Source organism: Bidens hawaiensis, unplaced genomic scaffold, assembly GCF_021521415.1.
Source record: "Bidens hawaiensis isolate Kalapana, Puna unplaced genomic scaffold, B.hawaiensis_p1.1 tig00011311_1, whole genome shotgun sequence".
Lineage (NCBI taxonomy): Eukaryota > Viridiplantae > Streptophyta > Magnoliopsida > Asterales > Asteraceae > Bidens > Bidens hawaiensis.
In genome coordinates, this window is record NW_027491882.1 from 45,146 (window position 1) to 64,940 (window position 19,795).

Sequence of the window (19,795 nt, forward strand, 5' to 3'; positions counted from 1 at the left end):
ATACAATGTATACAAGTACAACATCCAACACACAAACCTAAATCAAATGATAGTCAAAGACACTATATTAGTACTTTCACATTTTCATATGTATATATATATAAATATAAATATAAATATAAATAATACAGGGACTAGTTGTGTAAACCCCCAAATAACTTTCCACTCCGTCGCCGACGAAACACAAACTCAAAACCCCTCTTCATTTCCCGCTCACGTGACACGCAACCACCGTCAATGGCGGATTCCAGCACAGAAACCTCACTCCTCACCAAGCTCGAATCCTCCTCAGATCTATCAAATATCCACCGACTATTCACCTCTTACCTCCACCCATTCTCCCCAATTCTCAAACCACCAAAACCTAACAGTAACAAACCCGACCCCACCACTCTCCGTTCACTCGCCAAAAAGTTCATCTCCTTTATCAACAAATCCCTAACTCTCCTCCCCAGACGCCTCAACCAAACCCTCAAAATCGATGCCCCTTACGCTTCCGAACTCTTCGATACGTACCGCCTTTGCCTTGATTGCTTGGACGCTGTTTCGTCGCAGCTCTCGTGTAAGCCGCATAGTCTGAAGTATCAGCGGGTTAGGTTGATCATTTGTTATGTGAATTGGGGGAGGTATGATGATGCACAACTCGAAGGGGCTTCGGTGTTAGAGTTTATTGCGAGTTTGAGTTCGCCTGGTAAAAGAAGTGGAATTGGAAGTGGAAGGATTGTTCCGGAAGTAAGGCGGGAGATTGAAGATAAGGAGATTGCGTTGGTTGTGTTGGAGGTGGTAGTGTCGCTTGTTAAGTGTGTTGCGAATGTGCAGAGCAAAAAGGAGGATGATTATTATAGAGTTATTTCTATGGTTGATGACATCCAGCCGTGGTTGAGGTATCTTGTTATTAATAACCTGCAGCGTATTTTTGGCCTACTGGGATTATGTCGTAAGTAGTGTAGTAAATGATGCTTTGCTTAGAAGCTATGGTAGGACCGTAGGATCCCTAGGAGATACGGGCAATACTTTTGTATTTTATTAACAGTGCGTTGACATTGGTAATTTTTTTTTATTAAAAGTGGTTTACATGACAGGGTTATTGGTGCGGAAGGATATGATAAGTTGCATAGAATGCTTTTGTCGTATATGAGCAAATGCGCAGTTTTTTTGGTTGGGGAGCTTGCGACTTTCGATGTGAAGTTGATCTGTGAGTTTTGTGTAGAAACATTTACCGAGTATAAAAGATCGTCTCTGAGTGATCAAATAGAAAAGGTGAGTTGTTGAGGAATTCATCTTACGGTTGCTTTAACAAAGTATAATAAGATTGACATGAAGTTTTTTATGCAGGTTGCTCACTGGATATGCAGTTCGGTATTTACACAGCTGGACAATGACATTTTTTGCAGTGAAAAAGTACTAGCTTTGGTGTTAGATATAATGGCTAAGGATTGCGGGGTAATCATCTAAGCTCATTTCTCAATTTTAATGCTTAAGTAAAGCCATGCATTCTTAATTTCTCTCTTGTACTTTAACGTGGAAACAGTATATTCTTAAATAAGATATAATCTAATCTACAAGAGAAACAAAGTATCTACTTGGGTTTTCATTGAAAATTAAGTAACTTTAATACAATGACAAAATATTTCTACTTCACTCTTAATGACCAAAATGTTGCACACAATACATGATGTTTAAGTTGATAGAAAGTCAGGTTGAGTTAATAGATGATTATTGGATGATAAAGACACATCATGTTGATATATAAGAACAGATTAAAGAAGTCAAAACAGGTTGACCTAAACTTTCTGATGAAGTTTGGATAGAAAAATGAAAGTAAGAATAGGATGAATCACATACAAATGAATACTTAACTTATTATGAAACACAAAACTATTTCTTGGCAAACATTCACTCTATGTGTTTGTTCAAATTTATTTGAATAGTAAAGCTACAATTTTAACCAAATACAATATTTTAGCATTGCATAAATTTCTTTTGTCAACTATGATTACAGAAAGTTAATTTTTATATGTTTGTCAGGTTGGCAAGAAAAAGGCTAATGTAGAATTTCTGGAACTTATCGTTTATTTTGCCACAAAATGTCGAAATGCAACCGCAGATTTTTGTGTTGCAATTGCATCTCGCTTTAAGAAACTGGCAAATTACTTTTCTCAGGTATGCATGTTCTCTCCTGAGTGTTTTTCTTTTTTCATTTAATGTATTTCTGGTATTTGTCAAAGAGTCTAGATATAGCAACATGCATTTTGCAGGTCAATTTACCGATGATTGATTTGATCATGAGGCTTTATGCCATCGCATTTTCTACGGGTGATTTGAGTTATTATTCAAGAGGTGGTAACTCTAATATGTTAAAAGCTGAGAATGACATTTCTGTCTCCAAACTTTTGCTGGATGTGGATAAACAACTTCAAAGTTTGAACACCTCTATCACTGCACATACCGGGACTTATATATCCTTTTATTTTAATGCGTTAAAGTATTTGTGTGAGCCTCTCTCTGAGTTGATACAGTCTGAGCGTAAAGGCATACTTTGTGGATTTGATGGCATGTCAGATCCTATCAAGCTATTTAATATTGAAGATGTTTTTCAACGGTTTAGACTTGTTTTTGATGATTATTGGTAAGTCTAGATTTTGTTTCAATATCTTTTAAGTTAAATGTTTTTTTGACATTATCTTTTCTTCGATTTATGGATGCAGTAAATTTGAAAAAGAGAAATATGTTTATGAGGACAATAGCCGAGCTGTACTTGCTGTAGCTACTGCTGCTTTCATACTCTCGTTTAGTACAAATCAAAATTTTAAGGTTTTATGACAAGTTAAATTACATGTTTTGTTGTTAGTGTTTTTGATGATTAAATATCTGCTGTCTAAACTTTTTACCGTGCTTATATTTTTTTCTCTTATTGAAGGAATGTACTAGTTTTCTTAAGGAGTTGGTTTCAGCCAGATGGGTTCAAGCTAACCGGTTGAAATCCCTCTATGCATCTTTGCACAATGTAGGGATAGTTTTGTACAAAGCTAATAGATTGAAAGAGGTAAGTTACATATACCGTTGCATACTTGATACTACAACCTAAATCTTTAACTATATCTATATCTGATCTTTGCCTGCACACTATACTTTATTCTGAGTTATGATGCATTGTGTTTGTAGGCAACAGAATCATTTATCTTGTGTTGCCAAGCAGCATGGAAATGTGTAATACATTTTTGTAAGATGTTTGTTTCAAGTAAAGATGAGTCTTCAAGTGACCTCTCAGAGGACGCCATAACTGCTTTTGTCACAGAAACATGTGCGAAAAGTGCTTTTTTGCTGGGTTTACTTTACCAATGTGGTACCGGTAGTAAGGAGATAAGTATGATTTTAACTGATTATTTTGATAGTTGGTCTACTGCTCAAAACTGGTTTGACAAGATTCCAATTCCAGTTGCTCTGGTTAAACAATGGGTGAAGGTAACAAAACAATGCCTTTATATGATATACACACATACATTAGAGGTGGCAAAATGGGTTTGGTTGAGTCGACTCAAATTACTTGTTTAAAAGTTTTTTTTTCTTCAGATTTTTAGATAATTCGTGTCAGATGTTATTACTAAAATTATTTTTTCAGTGATAATTTAACTTATCTGTATACAAATATTTCAGAGGTTTTACACATTAAATATACACTCTAGGCAAGTTTCAGCTCATTTGACCTGTTTTATTTTAGCTGGTTGACACGTTAGAGTTTGGACATAACACATACATATGTATTGGCCCATCCTTTAGTAAATGGGTTGCAACAACACCTTTGATTTTCAGAAAGAAAGGAAATTAGGTATCACAAATCATTGATCTTGCATTATCTTTGCTATTTGATATTTGATTTTCTTTGCTTGCAGATATTATGTAAAGAAACTAAAGATCCTGAAGATGGGCATAGGGTTCGAACCATATATTCACTGATGCCATTTTCTTTGAAAATGTCAAAGGAAACTCTAGGTTTTCTATTAGAGCAGGTCTCTCCCCCTGTATGTGTATGCACACACACTCACGCTTGCATCTCCTATATAGTATTAATACATTCCCATTATATGTTTCTTTTGTTCAGGAGCTTGAAGCTTATAGGGAAATACAGCCTCTTAATCCAGAATTATCTAAAATAATGCAAAAGACCATCTCCAACATTCTTTTAGAAGATATCTACAGTACAAAGGATAGCTTTTTACATAAATCCAAAATACTCATTGCAAAAGGAAGGGATTCAAGAGCCTGTGGAGTTGAAAGTCTGAAGGAGTGCATTGACTTTTTGTCTGAAGCAATATCTACTATGGTGAGTTATCTTTGTTTTCGATTCCATTTTCTTATCTTTTCACACCACACACACACACACATATATATTTTAGTTTACCAATATGAAACGACTTAGCTATTAATCCAGAGTGACATGTACAATAAAAACAAGGAAGCCTGTGGTCCAGTTTGTAATCTGTTAGCTGAGGCTTATTGCTTACGTGCATTGTGCACCCAAGAGGCAGAACCAAACTCGAAGGTACTAGAGTAAATCTTTATGTTTTGTTGTAGTTCATTCATATACCCATATATTATATTAATGAGGTGGCAGTTTTTTGTGGTGCAAACAGTTTTTTGTTGAAGATATTGGCAAAGCTACAAAGCTATGGTTGAGCCAAGAACATTCCAAATCTGTTGAACAGATTGATACGGTTTGTAATAATACTCTTATCTTGCTGTACCATGTTGGTGATTTGTTATCACTTAAGGTTCGTTTTCTTGCTGTCTTTTTTATTCATTCATATCTTTGTATAATGGGCCTCGCTGTTTATAATGCTTGTTGTTGTAGGGCTACATGGACCTTCATTCTGACTTATACGAGCTGATGATTAGATTTTTTACCCCCAAGAATATTTCTTTAAAGGAGTGTTTGGCCATGCTCTGGCAAACTAAAAGCCTTAGTCATGCCCTTTGCACTTCACATGTGAGTGAAGCATTCATTTCGACATTTTCTAAGCACTGTCAGTTGTCAAAGTCAGTGGACTTTTGGAAAAGTTGTATGGAGAAATCAAAATCGCTAGAAGTTGGTTTCCAACAATGTTTTTCAGTAATCCCTACACTTTCTTCTTCAAGCTCTTATAATCATGATAACGCCTCCGAATATGCTAGCTTAAAAGTTGACGATATCAAGAAGACTGCTTTTGATCTCAGTAACAAGGTATGATTCTCATAATATGGTTTTTATAAACACTTTCTTTTTTACTTTTTTGAATTTTGTAGCTAATTAATCTACTAAATATGATTACGAAAACTATGGTATTATAACAGTAATCTACTTCTTAAATACCAAAATGATTGATGGGGGTTTGTGCATTGATATACACTTTGAACTTTGACCAACTTTTTTTTTGGCTAAATCTTTTGGGCTTACCGCATTTGACTCGTTTGGTTAAAACATAAACCAGAATTGATCTATTTATAAGTAAGTTGGTCAAACTTGTCATCTACAGCTTCTGTGATTACATTTTAGAATTGTTATACTTATGCTGATCTTTTATCCGCATTCACTTGATATTGTAGGTTCCCGTGTCAAGCAAATCATTGTTTCTTGCCTCAACCTTGTATTATGATTTGAGTGAAAGAATGATTTTAAAGGGATTAATGATTGAGGTTCCCAAATTGTTTTGTACTTGAAATCTGTTTCATATTTTAACTTTATAGTCTTAGTCGATGTTTTGTATGCATCTTGTACTTGATATGAATTATCCTGTTTGTAGGCTCTTTTTTGTGCCAAAGAAGCCCATCGACTGCGCACCAAACTTTTTCAAAAGAATTTCATATACACAATTGAGCAACACAATGATATCATTGGTGATAATGGGGAAATAATTCAAAAATGTGGATATGAACTTAAGAGTTTTCACATGCATTCTTCAGTAGCTATAGGAGCTTGGTCAAATGATAAGAGTTCCAGCGACTTTGACTTTATTTTGACCCCATGGAATGTACTTCGTTGTTACCTTGAAAGCATCCTTCAGGTAAAGTTTTCAAATTTAGCTTCAAATGGTTTTTCAATTTTCTTTTACTTTAAATTATCAAACTTTTGTTAATTTTGTATTGTAAATTAGGTAGGAACCATTCAAGAGATCATTGGAAATGGATCTGAGGCTGAAGCTCTGTTTCTGTGGGGAAAGAACATTTCTTTATTTCAAGACTTGCCAATCTTTTTAGTTAATTTTTCTACTGCTCTAGGTACGTAATTTTGTTTTTTTTTTGTTTTAATGTCTGTTTAAGCTGCATATGTTATTTATTCAATGACATCACATGCTCACTTAAGAAGCACAAATATCTTCAAGTGCCTTGTATATATTCTATAAACATGATAATGCTGTTACTTCTCCGACCATAAATAGTAAAGGGGCACAATGGTAATTTTTTGTACGACATAACACAAGTCAGGATTAACTGAATTTTGATTTGTATTGTTCCAGGAAAACTGCACTGTAAACAAAAATGTTGGCATTTAGCTGATAAAGAGCTAGAAAGTGCCAATCATATATTGGTTGATAGCCTTAGTCTTATTTCTTGCATAAACTGCAAGTTAATCATGGAAGTTACAGTCGGCAAACAACAAGGCGATCTATACAGAAGTCGTTTCAGTAGCACAGATGATAATAAACTTGATGGGTTGTCAAAAGCTGAAATCTTTTACAGATCTGCTATGGAAAAGCTCAAGCTTTCACATTGGAAAAACTGTGTTAGTAATCCGAAGGAAACAATTTCAAGCAACACTATGTTTTGTGATAAAGTTTTAATTGGTGGGAATGACGTCAACATTTCATCTGATTGTGGGAATCATGAAGAACAAGAAGTAGTTCAACCCAAAGTAACTAGAAGGGGTAAGAAAACTGCTATAACTATACCACAAGAGCAGAGGTTGACTTCTAGAGTCACTAGATCTTCTAAGAAAAATAGTGAAAATGCTCAAAGAGAGTTGAAGGTGGCACAAAAGTCAAAGGGTTCCCACATTGTTTCTTGTGGATGTGAAGTTACATGTGTTTCTGATGAAGTTTACTGTTGGCATTGTGTTCCTTTTGGAGTTATGAAGTCATCATCATTGACAAGTGTTGCACAAATGAAATGGGAGTGTACACGCAGACGACTCCTGGTCAAACTTCTCATTGGGATAGGTATTGTAAAACTAACTTGAAGTAAGACAATGACTTTTTATGTTTATAATGTTTGATCATTTACATTTACAGGAAAATGTTTTTGGGCCCATGGTGAAACTCAAAGAGCACATGAAGTATTCTTGGAGAGTTTATCTGTGTTGGTCAGCAGAAGATTGTTTCACCAATCAAAGTTCAAGTTTTCATTCATTTTTCTGGGCGAGCTAGTTAAAAGCAATGTAACTGGAGACGTGTTTGCAATTGAGTATGCAACATTATTCTACAACATGTGTTGGTTTTCATTAAGAAGCTCTTATGATGATTGTACAAGGTATTACTAATTTGTTCTCATGCTATTTTGTTTCTTATTCATAGAGGTCTATATATTTGATATTTTGTTGGTGTGTATGCAGTATACCATAAGAGTCTACATGTTTTAAATGTTATTCTGGCTATGTGGCATTGCTTACACACTTAAAAGAAATTGTGATATGCTCATAAGTTGCATCACTCTACAAAACATATTATGTAACTTAAGTTTAGAAGTATGCACCTGTTATAACTCATGATTTTTGAGAAATGCTCTGATATTCTTGGTATTCTACTTTTCTTATTCAACATGTCCTGGAAAATAGTTTCATCACAATTTGACTAGTCAACAGCCTTTTCTAGTTACACCAATCACTTTATTATAACTAAAGAATTGAACCTGTTTTTTTGATATTACTGATGTTCCTTCTTTTTTAATTTGTTTTCTATAGGAACGATTCTTGTGACATGTCGTTCATGCCCATATCGACAATAGTTTCTGGATTAAAGCTATCTTTCATAGCATGTCGTGAGGTTCCTGAACTTTTTCAAAAGGTAATTATAATTATTGTTTCAAAAGGTAATTACAATTATAGTTTCACCCAACCATCAAATTTATCTCTTTGGTATTTTATGCATGAGTTTATAAGAGTTTAATTAGATAATAGACCGTGTTTGTGCTTGACTTTGGTCATTGATGATGATGTCACAGGTTTCACGGTTGCTAGCGGTTTTGTATACGCTCTCTTCTTCAAACAAAACTTTTTCTATGTTGACTTCTAAGAATTCGTTATCCGAGAGTCGATGGGCGGCTTATTTTCATCAAGCGTCACTAGGAACACATGTTAATTATCAGTTGTTTTCTCGTCTCGTGAAGCAAAAAGATCAGAATAGAATGGATGTTGACGTAAGTATTTGGAAAAAAATTGAATAATCTCCTTGTTTTTCTGATAACGTTACATGCTAATGCATTTTTTTGTTTATTTTGTTTTGCCCTTTCCCTAGTAATTCCTTTAGCTTAACTTCAGATGCAACATTAAATGTTTTCATCTTTTATGTATATGTATGCAAATTGTTACAGAAATTTGAAGTGAAATCACAATTTGTGTTTATTCATGTATTTTATTCACAAACTGTTAACCACCTTTAACCTTTTGCTGATTTGTATTTGAACTTTGCATCTAATTGTGTCAATAAAACTTATTTTCAGGGTTCTTTTCTATCGAGTTCAACTTCGCTCAGTTTACATAGGTATGTGCCTCGTCTCTTCACCAAGGATGCCAATGTTAGCGGGTTGGGTAGATTTTTATTTTTGATACCGGTCTGGTTGGCCATTTGACCCAAAACACTTTCTTGCCAGTTCTTTTTAAAAAACGTTAATGCAATATATGATTGCAGATATTAACGATATCGGTATTAATTTATTTTCTAAATAAAATGATTTTTGAGGTTTTATGCTTTACAATATTTTTCAGCCTCTTTGACTCAATTGACTTGTTTTTTTTTTAAATTTTGTTTTACATTTTTGTTATTTGAGTTTATGCATACAAGCAACTTGATTTTTTAACCCGTATTTTTGCAGGCTGGCACCTGAATCTGTTCCGGATCTTGAAGAATTCATATTAAATTTCTTTCAAGGTCTTCCTCAAGCAACCATAATCTGTATCAGCATACTTGGTGATGATTACGCCAGCTGGCTGAGTAATTTATCACCTGATAAACCTACACATTCATGGATAATGTTATCACATCTGAATTCAGATTGTGCACCTATAGCCATTATCCTGCCCATTGTTTCAGTCTTAGCAGGTAACTAACTAAATAGTTGCACATGTTCACATTTGTACATCAATTTACATTCAAACTAATTTGACATCTTAAAACCTTTAGCAATTCCAGATGATGAAGATTCAAGTTCTGATACCTTATTAGAAAAAAAGAGTTCTGATAAACCGTGGCATTGTCCGTGGGGCCACACTGCTGTTGATGAAATTGCACCATTGTTCAGAACAATTTTGGAGGAAAGTCACACATCATCATCTGGATACACCACTTTGGAGGATACCAAACAAAATAGGTTAAAATGGTGGAATCAAAGAAGAAAACTTGATCAATGGCTCAGTGATCTTTTGAGGTGAGGGTCCTGTTATTTTTTGTATAAAAATGTTGATTTGACCCACTTATTATTCATTGTCTAGAATTGGCTTATGGTTTATTCTTGATGGGTTAAATGGATCTAATAAAAAGTTTAGCTTAAAAAGGAAAAAACAGGTTAAGCTAAATACTTTTTGCTCGAATATATAATAATCACTTAGTTGATAATTAACAAAAAGATTTGGACCCAAATTCATTATTTTTGGTCAATTTTTTTTGGCCCAAAATTTCAAGGCCAAATAGCAAAATCGAAATAACCAGACCCAAACAAAAACTGATGGTTTGGTTTAATGTTTTCGTGAAAGCTGAGCTTTTGGTTCGGTTTCATTTTTGCAAGTATTTAAAACTGAACAAAATCGTCTTTATGGATTTTTATTTTGAATTTGAAGAAATTTTTTAAGAATCTAATAAATAGTGTAAGCCAAATATATTTGCTTGAATGTATAATAATCATGTTGTTGATAATTAACAAAAACATTTGGATCCAAATTCATTATTTTGGACCAATGCTTTTTTTCGGCCCAAAAATTTTAAGCCCAAATAGCAAAATTGAAATAACCGTACCCAAATGAAAACTGACAGCTTGGATTTATGTTTTTGTGGAAACTGAACTTTTGGTTCGGTTTTGGTTTTGCACGCATTTATAACTGAACCAAATCAAATTTATGGATTTTTATTTTGAATGGCTAAATTTTTATGAGTTTAATAAATTGTGTAACCCAAATATTTTTGCTTGAATGCATAATAATCAGTTAGTTGATAATTAACAAAAAGATTTGGACCCAAATTTATTATATCGGGCCAATTTTTTTTCAGCTCAAAAAGTCCAAATAACGAAATCGAAAACATCAAAACCTTGCAGTGTGATTTTTTTTTCATGCTAGCAGTTTTATGAGCTGTTTTTGTTCGAAAGAATGGATAAGTATTACAATAACTTAGTTTTTATAGTTTTAGTTCACACATTAATTAGTTATAAAAAATGAACAAATGCTAATCTTAATGTACTATTAAGCTAGCTTTTTATTTGTAACAGATAGTAATGAACATTTTTTTGTGATACTTTTGTCCCAGAGATATAGAAGATTTATGGTTGGGCCCTTGGAAACACTTGCTGTTGGGAGGACTGTCGGACCACAAACACATTGATTTTCTTCAAAAGAAACTAAGGAAAGATCTTAAATCCAAGTGTAAAATTGACGCTGATGAAAACATTATAAAAGCTATAATTAAAGGTGGTTTGCGACAAGAAGAATGTTTATCAGAGTTGATAATGAAAAAAGGATGCTACATCGGTGGAAGCGACCGCATTAATGATGAAAGAATATCTGATTTAGTAATAAACACAATACATGAAATTGGAGAAGATTATGTAGATAGGGAACCTGTCATACTGGTGCCAGACTTTGACATTCAGGTAGGTAATCTTGTTATGTTTCTTGCATTTTATTGTCTTGAATATGATCATGATTTTTGTTGTTTGGCCTGTAGATGTTGCCATGGGAGAGCCTACCCACACTAAGAAGCCAAGAGGTGTATCGGATGCCTTCAGTTGCTAGTATTTTGTGCACTTATAACAGATGCTGTCAATTTGAGGAACAAGTTGGGAAAGATTCTTCACCTTTTCCTATGATCGATCCATTGGACGCATACTATTTATTGAATCCAGGTGGCGATCTTAGCAATACAGAAGCTGAATTTGGTAATTGGTTTAAAGATCAAAATTTGGAGGTACGAGGTTGAATATTATTTTGTCATTAAAGGAAAATATGATGTGTGTTATTCATTTATTAACTTTTATGACAGGGGACAGCTGGGACCTCACCCAGTGTGGATGAGTTGAGTACCGCGTTAAAAAATCACGACCTTTTTATTTATCTTGGACACGGAAGTGGTATGTATGCTTCACATTATTTTCATCCATCTTTATATATTTCTTTGGTTTTAATGTTTTAATTCTTTCTTTTGTTATATAAATGTAATTTTAGGGGTACAATATATACCTGGTGGTGAGATTCAAAAACTAGAGCGGTGTGCAGCGACCCTTCTAATGGGATGCAGTAGCGGCTCTTTATCATTAAACGGGTCCTACACCCCCAAAGGGGCCCCACTGTACTATCTGTTTGCGGGCTCACCTGTAATTATAGCAAATTTATGGGATGTGACGGACAAGGATATTGATCGGTTTTGTAAAGCAGTGTTGGATGGGTGGATGAAAGCAAGGTCAAATACCTCAGTAGATTGTGCACAATGCACTCAGCTTTCAGACAAGTTTAAAGACATGAGTATAACTGATGGGGGAACCAAAAGGGGGAAAAAGAAACCGGCAAGAAGTAAATCTGTAGAAGACTGCAAAGTAACAGTTGGCTGTAAACACCGACCAAAGATTGGTTCGTTTATGGGTCAGGCCCGTGGAGCATGTACACTACCGTATCTAATTGGAGCTGCACCTGTTTGCTATGGTGTGCCAACCGGCATTCGAAAGAAAGATTTGTGATTATTAGTTTGTTTCTATAGGTGTTAAGTTTGAGATGATATTAATTAAATATGTATTATTGAGTCTGCATGAGTAATAGAATGTAGACTGAAATCTGTATGTATACACGGTAATTAAATTGTTTAAAGTATATCAGTCTGCTTGTTTAGTAATTTACTTGTTAAGTTTTTTTATTTTTATTTTGTTTTTTTTGTTAGGTCCATTGTTTGAGCACTCATTACTCATTAGAATTTTTAGAATTGGGCCTACAATACTGAATAAGTAATCGATAATCTGAACAAAATCTGAAACCCGGACTGATTATTCTCAACAACCAGACCGAATTGCATTCCCTAGGTTAGTCTTTGTTTTACCAGAATTCGTTCTCAGTTTCGGGTAAAGACAGAAAATCCGACTTACGATAGCCGCCCGAAATTTTGACCAATTAATATATCAAGAAGTTAACTTACTGGTTGAAAACTGCAGGCTTCAAAAATCAATCGAAAGAAATTAAATAGAAGGTACCGACCGGCGTGACGGCATCAAACAAAATTACAATTATTAATGTTTACAGAAGCAAACTCCGATCATCATTAAATACAGTGGTAGTCTTTTTTGGGATGGAGTGTTATGCTTGTCCATTCAATGTGATAAATACAAAACAAATGAGGATGGGAAAGAGACTATACCGATCCCAAAGCAATATGTTTTCCCAGTATGGACGTAATCTGATACCTCTACCCCCATTTTGTCGGTCCATGAAATGCGATTGAATAAGACATTATCCATCTCTTCTTGGCTATCCTCCTCCTCGTCATCACGTACACTAGGTTTACGCAACACTCTTCTACTACATCATTCGGGAAGAACATACTGACGCTTACAGCAATTTCGTCCCCATCATCTAGTAGATTGCCAGTTCGCCAAAGACTTAACCAAACATAAGTAAATCCACCCCCTTTTTTACATGTTACTCGACAAATCATAGGAGTGTATTTCCATACCAAGACCTTGCTCTTATTATTGATTTCTACATACTTTATAGCTGATCTTCCAGAAGTTGAAGTAGACATGAAACACACATTCAGACCACTTATCATTCTTGAACCGTTAGGATGCGAAGGGACTCTAAATGATATCTATGATCCGGTTCCTTTATACCTAAAACATGGAAGCGTTTTCCCTAAAACGTAGGCACTAAATATACCAAACTCATATAGTATCTGTATGAAGCACACGCCATTTGTTAATTTAGTTTTCATAACATTTGGTAAAAGTAAAACACAGACAATAAAGAGTAAGAGAGTAAGAAAGAGGACCTTGATGGACTCATCTTCTGTATATGCACTGTCTGAAATCGGTTCCAAGCCAAGATATCTTATAACTTTCCTGTCAACCTTTTTTATTGACTCATGCTTAAAACAACCCTCCACCTCAGACAGTTTTTCGCAACCATCAAATAACATGAGGGTTAAGGGATTTGGCGTTGGATGCACTATTTCCAAGGACATATTCCGGTCGACACTTAGGTCTGTTATGGATTTTGGGAGATCTAGAAGTGACTGAAGATGTGAACACCCCCGCGCATTGAGTTTTTCAAGGCTTGGTAGACTTTTGACACAACCTGGTAATGAAGTTATATGATTTCTGCTTATATCTAACTTCTTTAATGAGAAGAGGTTACTCCAATCCTTTGGGAAGGAACTATCAAACAAATTGCATCCTGAGACATTAATATTCACTAAAAGAGAAGGTAGTGAACATGAATCCAAACATTGAACTTGTCTAGGACCTCCAACGAATATCTTTGGGCAATCATTCATTTTAAGTGATTCAAGAGATCCTGGTAAGCATGGAATACCTTTCAAACTTCTGCAACCACTTACATCTAACAACACCAGTCTTTGAAGGTTCCCTATGGATTCACACACCTGAGTCAAACTTAAGCATCCTTCAAGGAGCAGACTCTCCAAGCTAGGAAGCCCACCAAAATCAGGTGTTTTTATAAGCTCCACAGAATAACTTAGATTAAGGATTTTTAGGGTTCTAGCCACCTGTGACATGCCACATGAAAAACAAGATATATAAATAAGAGGCTGTTTGGTAGCCTCTTAATGGCCATTAAAAGGCTACCTCTTAATGGTTCAAGCCTCTTAATAGTTAAGAGGTAGCTTCTTAACCATTCAGACTTAAGGTTACCTATTAACCATTAATATGTTATGAACCATTAAGAGGTAGCCTCTTAATGGCCATATATTAAGAGGCTAACAAAACTTTTATATAGATCCATGTGACAAAATAACATTCATAATTAGTAATCAACCGAGAAATTAGAAGATGAAACTAAAATTTTATACCTTGAACACATCCCAAACTTGTTTTAATTTACTATAACGCAAGTCAAGAACTACCAACTTCTCCAAAGGTACATCACTTGGTATGGATTTTAAAAGAAACCCATGCCAACGGAGCAATCGTAAGTTTTTGGGCAACTTCTTGTAACTTCCAGAAAAAGTTGCATAATCGAGTTGAAGTAGCATTAGGTTCTTCATCTTTTCTATTGCTCCAATCTTGAAGTTTTCTTTGTTTAGACCACTAAAATCTTCATAACTACGTTTTCTTCCACTGTCCATCTTTATTATTGAAGTTGAATTAATTCCGTTGATCGTTTGCATATCAAGAGCAAGTCCCTCTACTTTCTTTGTACCCTAAGTAAGAAATTTAAAAAAAAAGATGAGCATGTACAACAAATTAAATAAATTCTAATATAAGGAATTGGATATTCATTTCTTACTCCATTTTCTTTCAATACGTTAAAGGAATCTTGATAGTGCTACAATCTACTTCGTTTCCCGGGAACCTTTGGTGATTCTTGGCGAACAACTTCTCGACCCATCTCCTTGATTAATTGATGCATCATCACTCTCCCCTTTTCAATGTAGAGTAGACATCTATCCATTAGGATTTGGATCCCAACAATAGGGTACAGATCACATTCGGCTAGCAATTTCACAATGAATTCGATATCCTCACCCACAAAAAAGCAAGCAATATGCAGGAATAAATCTTTATCGTAGGTATCTTCAAGAGTGTCATAGCTTAGTTGTAGAAGTTTTTGGATCTCGGGATTGGGAACCGCTTCTAGTTTGCGTATTGCATCTTTCCACACATCGATGGCCTTTCCATTTAGAGAAGAACCCAATACTTTAAGAGCCAAAGGATGCCCTCTACAACGATCAACTACAAGTTCTGATTGAGCAATGTAGGGTTCAATAGGATGATCTTTATGAAATGCGTGCATACTAAAGAGCTTATTTGAGTCACTGGAACCTAACGCTTTCATAGTATGGACCTTTGGATGCACTTTAAATTCAGTTAGCAACCATTTGTGCCTTGTTGTAATGATCACTTTACTTCCAGGATAAAACTGTTGTGACCCAAGTAGTGCTGCTAATTGTTGCCTTGTTGAGATATCATCTAAGATGAGAAGTACTTTCTTATTGCATAAGGCGTTTGAAACCTTAAAGGTTCCCTCATCAACATTCCATAAAACTTCTTTGTCACTTCCTAATACTTTGGAGAGAAGCTGAATTTGCAAATGCAGCAATCCATTGTGTTGAATGTCTGCGAGAAAGCAACTGGCATCATAGTCATGGTAGTTTGAGTTATAGATGCATTTGGCAATGGTTGTTTTTCCAATGCCTCCCATCCCGTGAATAAAAAGGATAGTTGCATCTAGTGATGGATCTTGTAACCATAATTCGATCCTAGCAATATTGTTCTCGATTCCCACTAGTTTGTTTTCAATGTACAAGAGCTTGTAGTTGAGTTTCTTTCTTATAACACTGACAATATTACCAATAAATTTGGCCTCATATCTGCAACGATAAATAAGTCAATTGGTAGTGACTAATTATTGTTACTCAATCCAAAGAAAGACCACCTTGAAGGTATATGCTTTATGGTAAGTTTAATCTTTTAAATGGATGTATGAAATGAATTAGTAAGTCTAATAATCTAAGAAAGACCATCTAGCAAGCATACCCGTTAGCAGTTAATACCAGTCCTGTCAGGCTTCCAGCTTTTCTAAGGGCATCCCTCCATGCCTTCACCTTTTCCTTCCATTCAATCTTCTTCTGAGGATCTGTTTCTGCATCAATTATCTTATCATACCCTCCAAATGCTTCTTTAAAGCTTCCGGTCTGATTCCGAACATCAGATGGATCAACGTTGTAGAACACAGGAACGACTTCATGTTTAGAGGGCATCCTCTCCTGTTCGTTCTTCTATGATGGTTAATACCTCATCAAGGCACCACCTGGAAGATGCATAGTTTCTTGAGAAGACGATGATCGAAATTGCGGACTCCCGGATAGCCTTTTTGAGCTCTGGCCCAAGCAGTCTTCCTCTGTCCATTGCATCGTCATCCCTGAAACTGCGGACTCCCGCTTGCTTTAGGGCCGTATAGAGGTCATCGGTAAAGGTGGTACGGGTATCTTCACCTCGAAAACTTAAAAATGCATCGTAACTGAATCCACTAGCCGTGGAGGAAGAGGCTACCGTCTCTTGAGATATAAGTGCCATATGCTTTTGAAGCCAAAACGAGAATTAAATGTGGGGGATTTCAATACATCAAAGTGAATTATCGTGTGATAACTTTCAGATTAAAAGTTATTTTAGTGGTTCTTTAAAACACTTTAATCGGATAAAACTCTAAATTGTGACAAGAATTTCGTATGGAATTTTTGTGAGGAAGATGAACCACAGCAATCAATCCAATAACGTATATATCACCAGGCAGTCAAGCAGTTATCTATTCCAAATTTAAAATTTATTAATAAATAACTTCAAATAATACTTATGATTATGAATCATAAAATTCATTTTTCTAATGAATTTTTAATGAAACGTTATTAACGAAAAAAAAAAAATTTTCAAGCTGACCTGACAGCTTAACCCCAGCTAGGGGCGCTGGCCCTTGGACCCTGCTAGGTCCAATTACACTAAAATACTAACATTAAAAGCTGGTCCGGTCCTATAGAAAAACTCTGCTCACATGAATATATATTTTACTTGTTATATATTTAAATTTCCTACCCCTCTCGTTTCAAAGGCTTTTCCTACGACTAGTTCAACAAAAGGTTTTAACATTTTGTACATTTAGATTTTTATGCATTTGGATGTTCTCCAACCCTTATCGTTTCCTACAACTATTTCAACAAAAGTCAGTTTCAATCGGTGCAAGAAGATGAGGCCTCACCATATGAAAGTGTGACCAAGAAAATAAATATCAGGGAATCTTTTTTAATTATTTTTGGAGTTAATTATAAAAATGGTCCATGCGACACCAGCCAGCCCATCACGTGAGAGGTAAATCAGCCTCACTCAGAATCGGTTTAGAACCCACGACCTCTAGGTTATGGTCTAAGTTTCCAAAGTTTTTGAGTTTGGATTAAGTTGTTCTCATTTTGTAACAAGTTTAGGCTGGGCCGAACACAAACTTTCGTCAGGCATTATGTTAAGTTTGTAAAAATGACCAAAATACCTTGTAGTGGAAAAACTATAAAAAGGAATATGATGAGTAACCAAATCCAATTTCGATTTCTATTGGAATGAATCTGTTTGTCTTCACTCAAATTAAGTTTCCACGTGGTTCGCCTTTTGAAATTCATTTGTGGTTCACGGTAAAAAATATACATACTTGATCTTTCTTTCAATTTCATAATCCAAGGTAAATTTAATTATTCTCTTTACATTTAAATTTCTTTTGTCTTTACATATTATAAACTAGGTTATAAACCCGTGTATTACACGGGTTTGAAAAAATAAATCTAATTCATTTATATATGATTTTGGTTCTTCAAGTTGCAATAATCATATACAAAAAAACACATCAAAACTCTTGAAAAATCACAAGAGCTGAAAAATGTAATCAAACTGCTTCTAAATATATTGTTGTGTTAGTTTTAACATATCTTGCTACTCAACTAACAACTGCAAGAGTTTCTATCGGTAAAAAAAATTACCAAAGGATTCAAATTGAGGGTTTAATGATATTAAATTATTAATCATCCATAACCAACATAAAATAAACTTGTGTGGCTTATTTCATGTCTTTTTTTTTCTAATTCATGTCTTAGGTTATAAAATTAGAAGAAAACGCAACTGCATATTTGGTAATATCGGCAAGGAAAGTGTAATACTAATAAAGTTATAGGCATTTTATAACATTTTTTTTGTTTCAAGCATGTCATCTTACTAAACTTTTAATTTTAGATGATGATCTTGACACATTTTGCTCAACTCTAACATATAAGAAAATAAACATTTATATTTGTGTGTAAAAATAAAAACAGAAAAGTGTAAAGAAAACATGTTCCGAACCAAAAGTAATATTTTTCTTAAAATGGCCAGTTTTAACACTAACTTGTACCGACCAAACCGATTCTTATGCGTTGCGCCGATTGACATGACCCGCATATTTTACCAGTTATAAGAGAACATAGGTTGCAAATTTGACCTGTTTAAGGGTCGAATACAAGTTGACCTTGCCCGAAATGTTCCAAGTCATACTAAAGGTGGGCATGTTTCAAGTGAAACTTGCTGTGACGCATTATGTAAATCAGAGTAAAAAAACTGTTGGAAAGATTTTATTTACGGTAAATAAGTATATCAGTAAAAAACAAACCATCATTCCTCCCATATATCAAACAATTTTGAGATTCTCATATAGAAGATAGAACACAAACAAATCTTAATAATAAACAACCAACTTAAAGGAAACAAATTAGTACACCATGCTCATGATCTTACTTCTTACAATAATTTTGTATAAACTCGGTTTGCAACACCCATAGTTACAACCATTTTCCTACCATTTATAATAGTCATGTATACTTTATGGCCTTAATTTGCAATATTTGAAATAAAAAAAGAGTGTTAGCGTATATAAATGACAACACAATGTCTTATGAAAACAAATGGACATAAACATATCATCAAGGAAACAAAACTCACCATGACACCACTCTATTTTAGGGATAAAAAAACTCATTTCATCAGCTTGACCCGAAACTCTAGTTGCTGCAAGTTTGTGACAATGAATAACATAATAAATTTCACTATCAGTTAGCATGTGACAAAAAAATGTACATATTTATTAGATCTGAAAAAAAGAGCACTGATATGCACCATCATCAATCTACTATTATCCGTAAGTGCTAAATTATGTCACTTTAGCAAAAGTTATCAATACATATAAAAAAGTTTATTAGATAGAATTAATAGTAAAAAAATGATCAAATGAGATAAACCAGATTCGTATTGCTCAGAGTAAAGACGAATCTTGGCACTTTCTGAACTGACCACTAATAAACTAAAAACATACAACATAAATTTACACACACTAAAACAACTTTCAAAAGTTCTACATACCTTTTATTTCTATTTTTTTGTTACTTTAGTTACTCCTAAAAAAATCATAGATTTATCATTATTGTGGAATGTTTAAATTATTTATTAATTGTTTTAATTAGATAATTATGGCTTTCAAAATTGAATAATAATGATGCCACTTGGCAAAAAATGAAGCAATTAGATGTCATGTGGCACAACAATAATTTTTGTTTATTATAATAATAGACTTTAAAGGATCTCTTGTGTTTAGGCCTATTGGTCTGAACTCTGA

The 19,795-nt window shown here is 34.4% G+C and overlaps 1 protein-coding gene and 1 pseudogene across 2 annotated transcripts; one reads left to right on the forward strand and one right to left on the reverse strand.

The window, feature by feature from the left end:
• The first annotated feature begins 237 nt into the window (after nucleotides 1-237).
• On the forward strand, nucleotides 238-12,173 carry LOC143537726 (separase-like). Its single transcript, XM_077031431.1, has 27 exons — nucleotides 238-884; nucleotides 1,083-1,260; nucleotides 1,336-1,443; nucleotides 2,029-2,163; nucleotides 2,259-2,629; nucleotides 2,709-2,814; nucleotides 2,921-3,046; nucleotides 3,166-3,465; nucleotides 3,894-4,010; nucleotides 4,103-4,324; nucleotides 4,433-4,543; nucleotides 4,635-4,772; nucleotides 4,853-5,221; nucleotides 5,584-5,673; nucleotides 5,781-6,041; nucleotides 6,132-6,255; nucleotides 6,495-7,193; nucleotides 7,266-7,503; nucleotides 7,934-8,036; nucleotides 8,194-8,388; nucleotides 8,692-8,732; nucleotides 9,064-9,290; nucleotides 9,372-9,615; nucleotides 10,707-11,049; nucleotides 11,124-11,363; nucleotides 11,439-11,526; nucleotides 11,621-12,173. The coding sequence occupies exons 1-27, from the start codon at nucleotides 238-240 to the stop codon at nucleotides 12,127-12,129; spliced, it is 6,330 nt and encodes a 2,109-aa protein (XP_076887546.1). The 3' UTR covers nucleotides 12,130-12,173.
• Nucleotides 12,174-12,750: 577 nt separating this feature from the next.
• LOC143537730 (disease resistance protein RPV1-like) lies at nucleotides 12,751-16,692 on the reverse strand (annotated as a pseudogene). Its single transcript, XR_013136115.1, has 5 exons — nucleotides 16,153-16,692; nucleotides 14,903-15,986; nucleotides 14,466-14,816; nucleotides 13,428-14,162; nucleotides 12,751-13,331 (listed from the first exon to the last, which is right to left on the reverse strand). The product of XR_013136115.1 is annotated as a disease resistance protein RPV1-like (transcript).
• Between the last annotated feature and the right edge of the window lie 3,103 nt (nucleotides 16,693-19,795).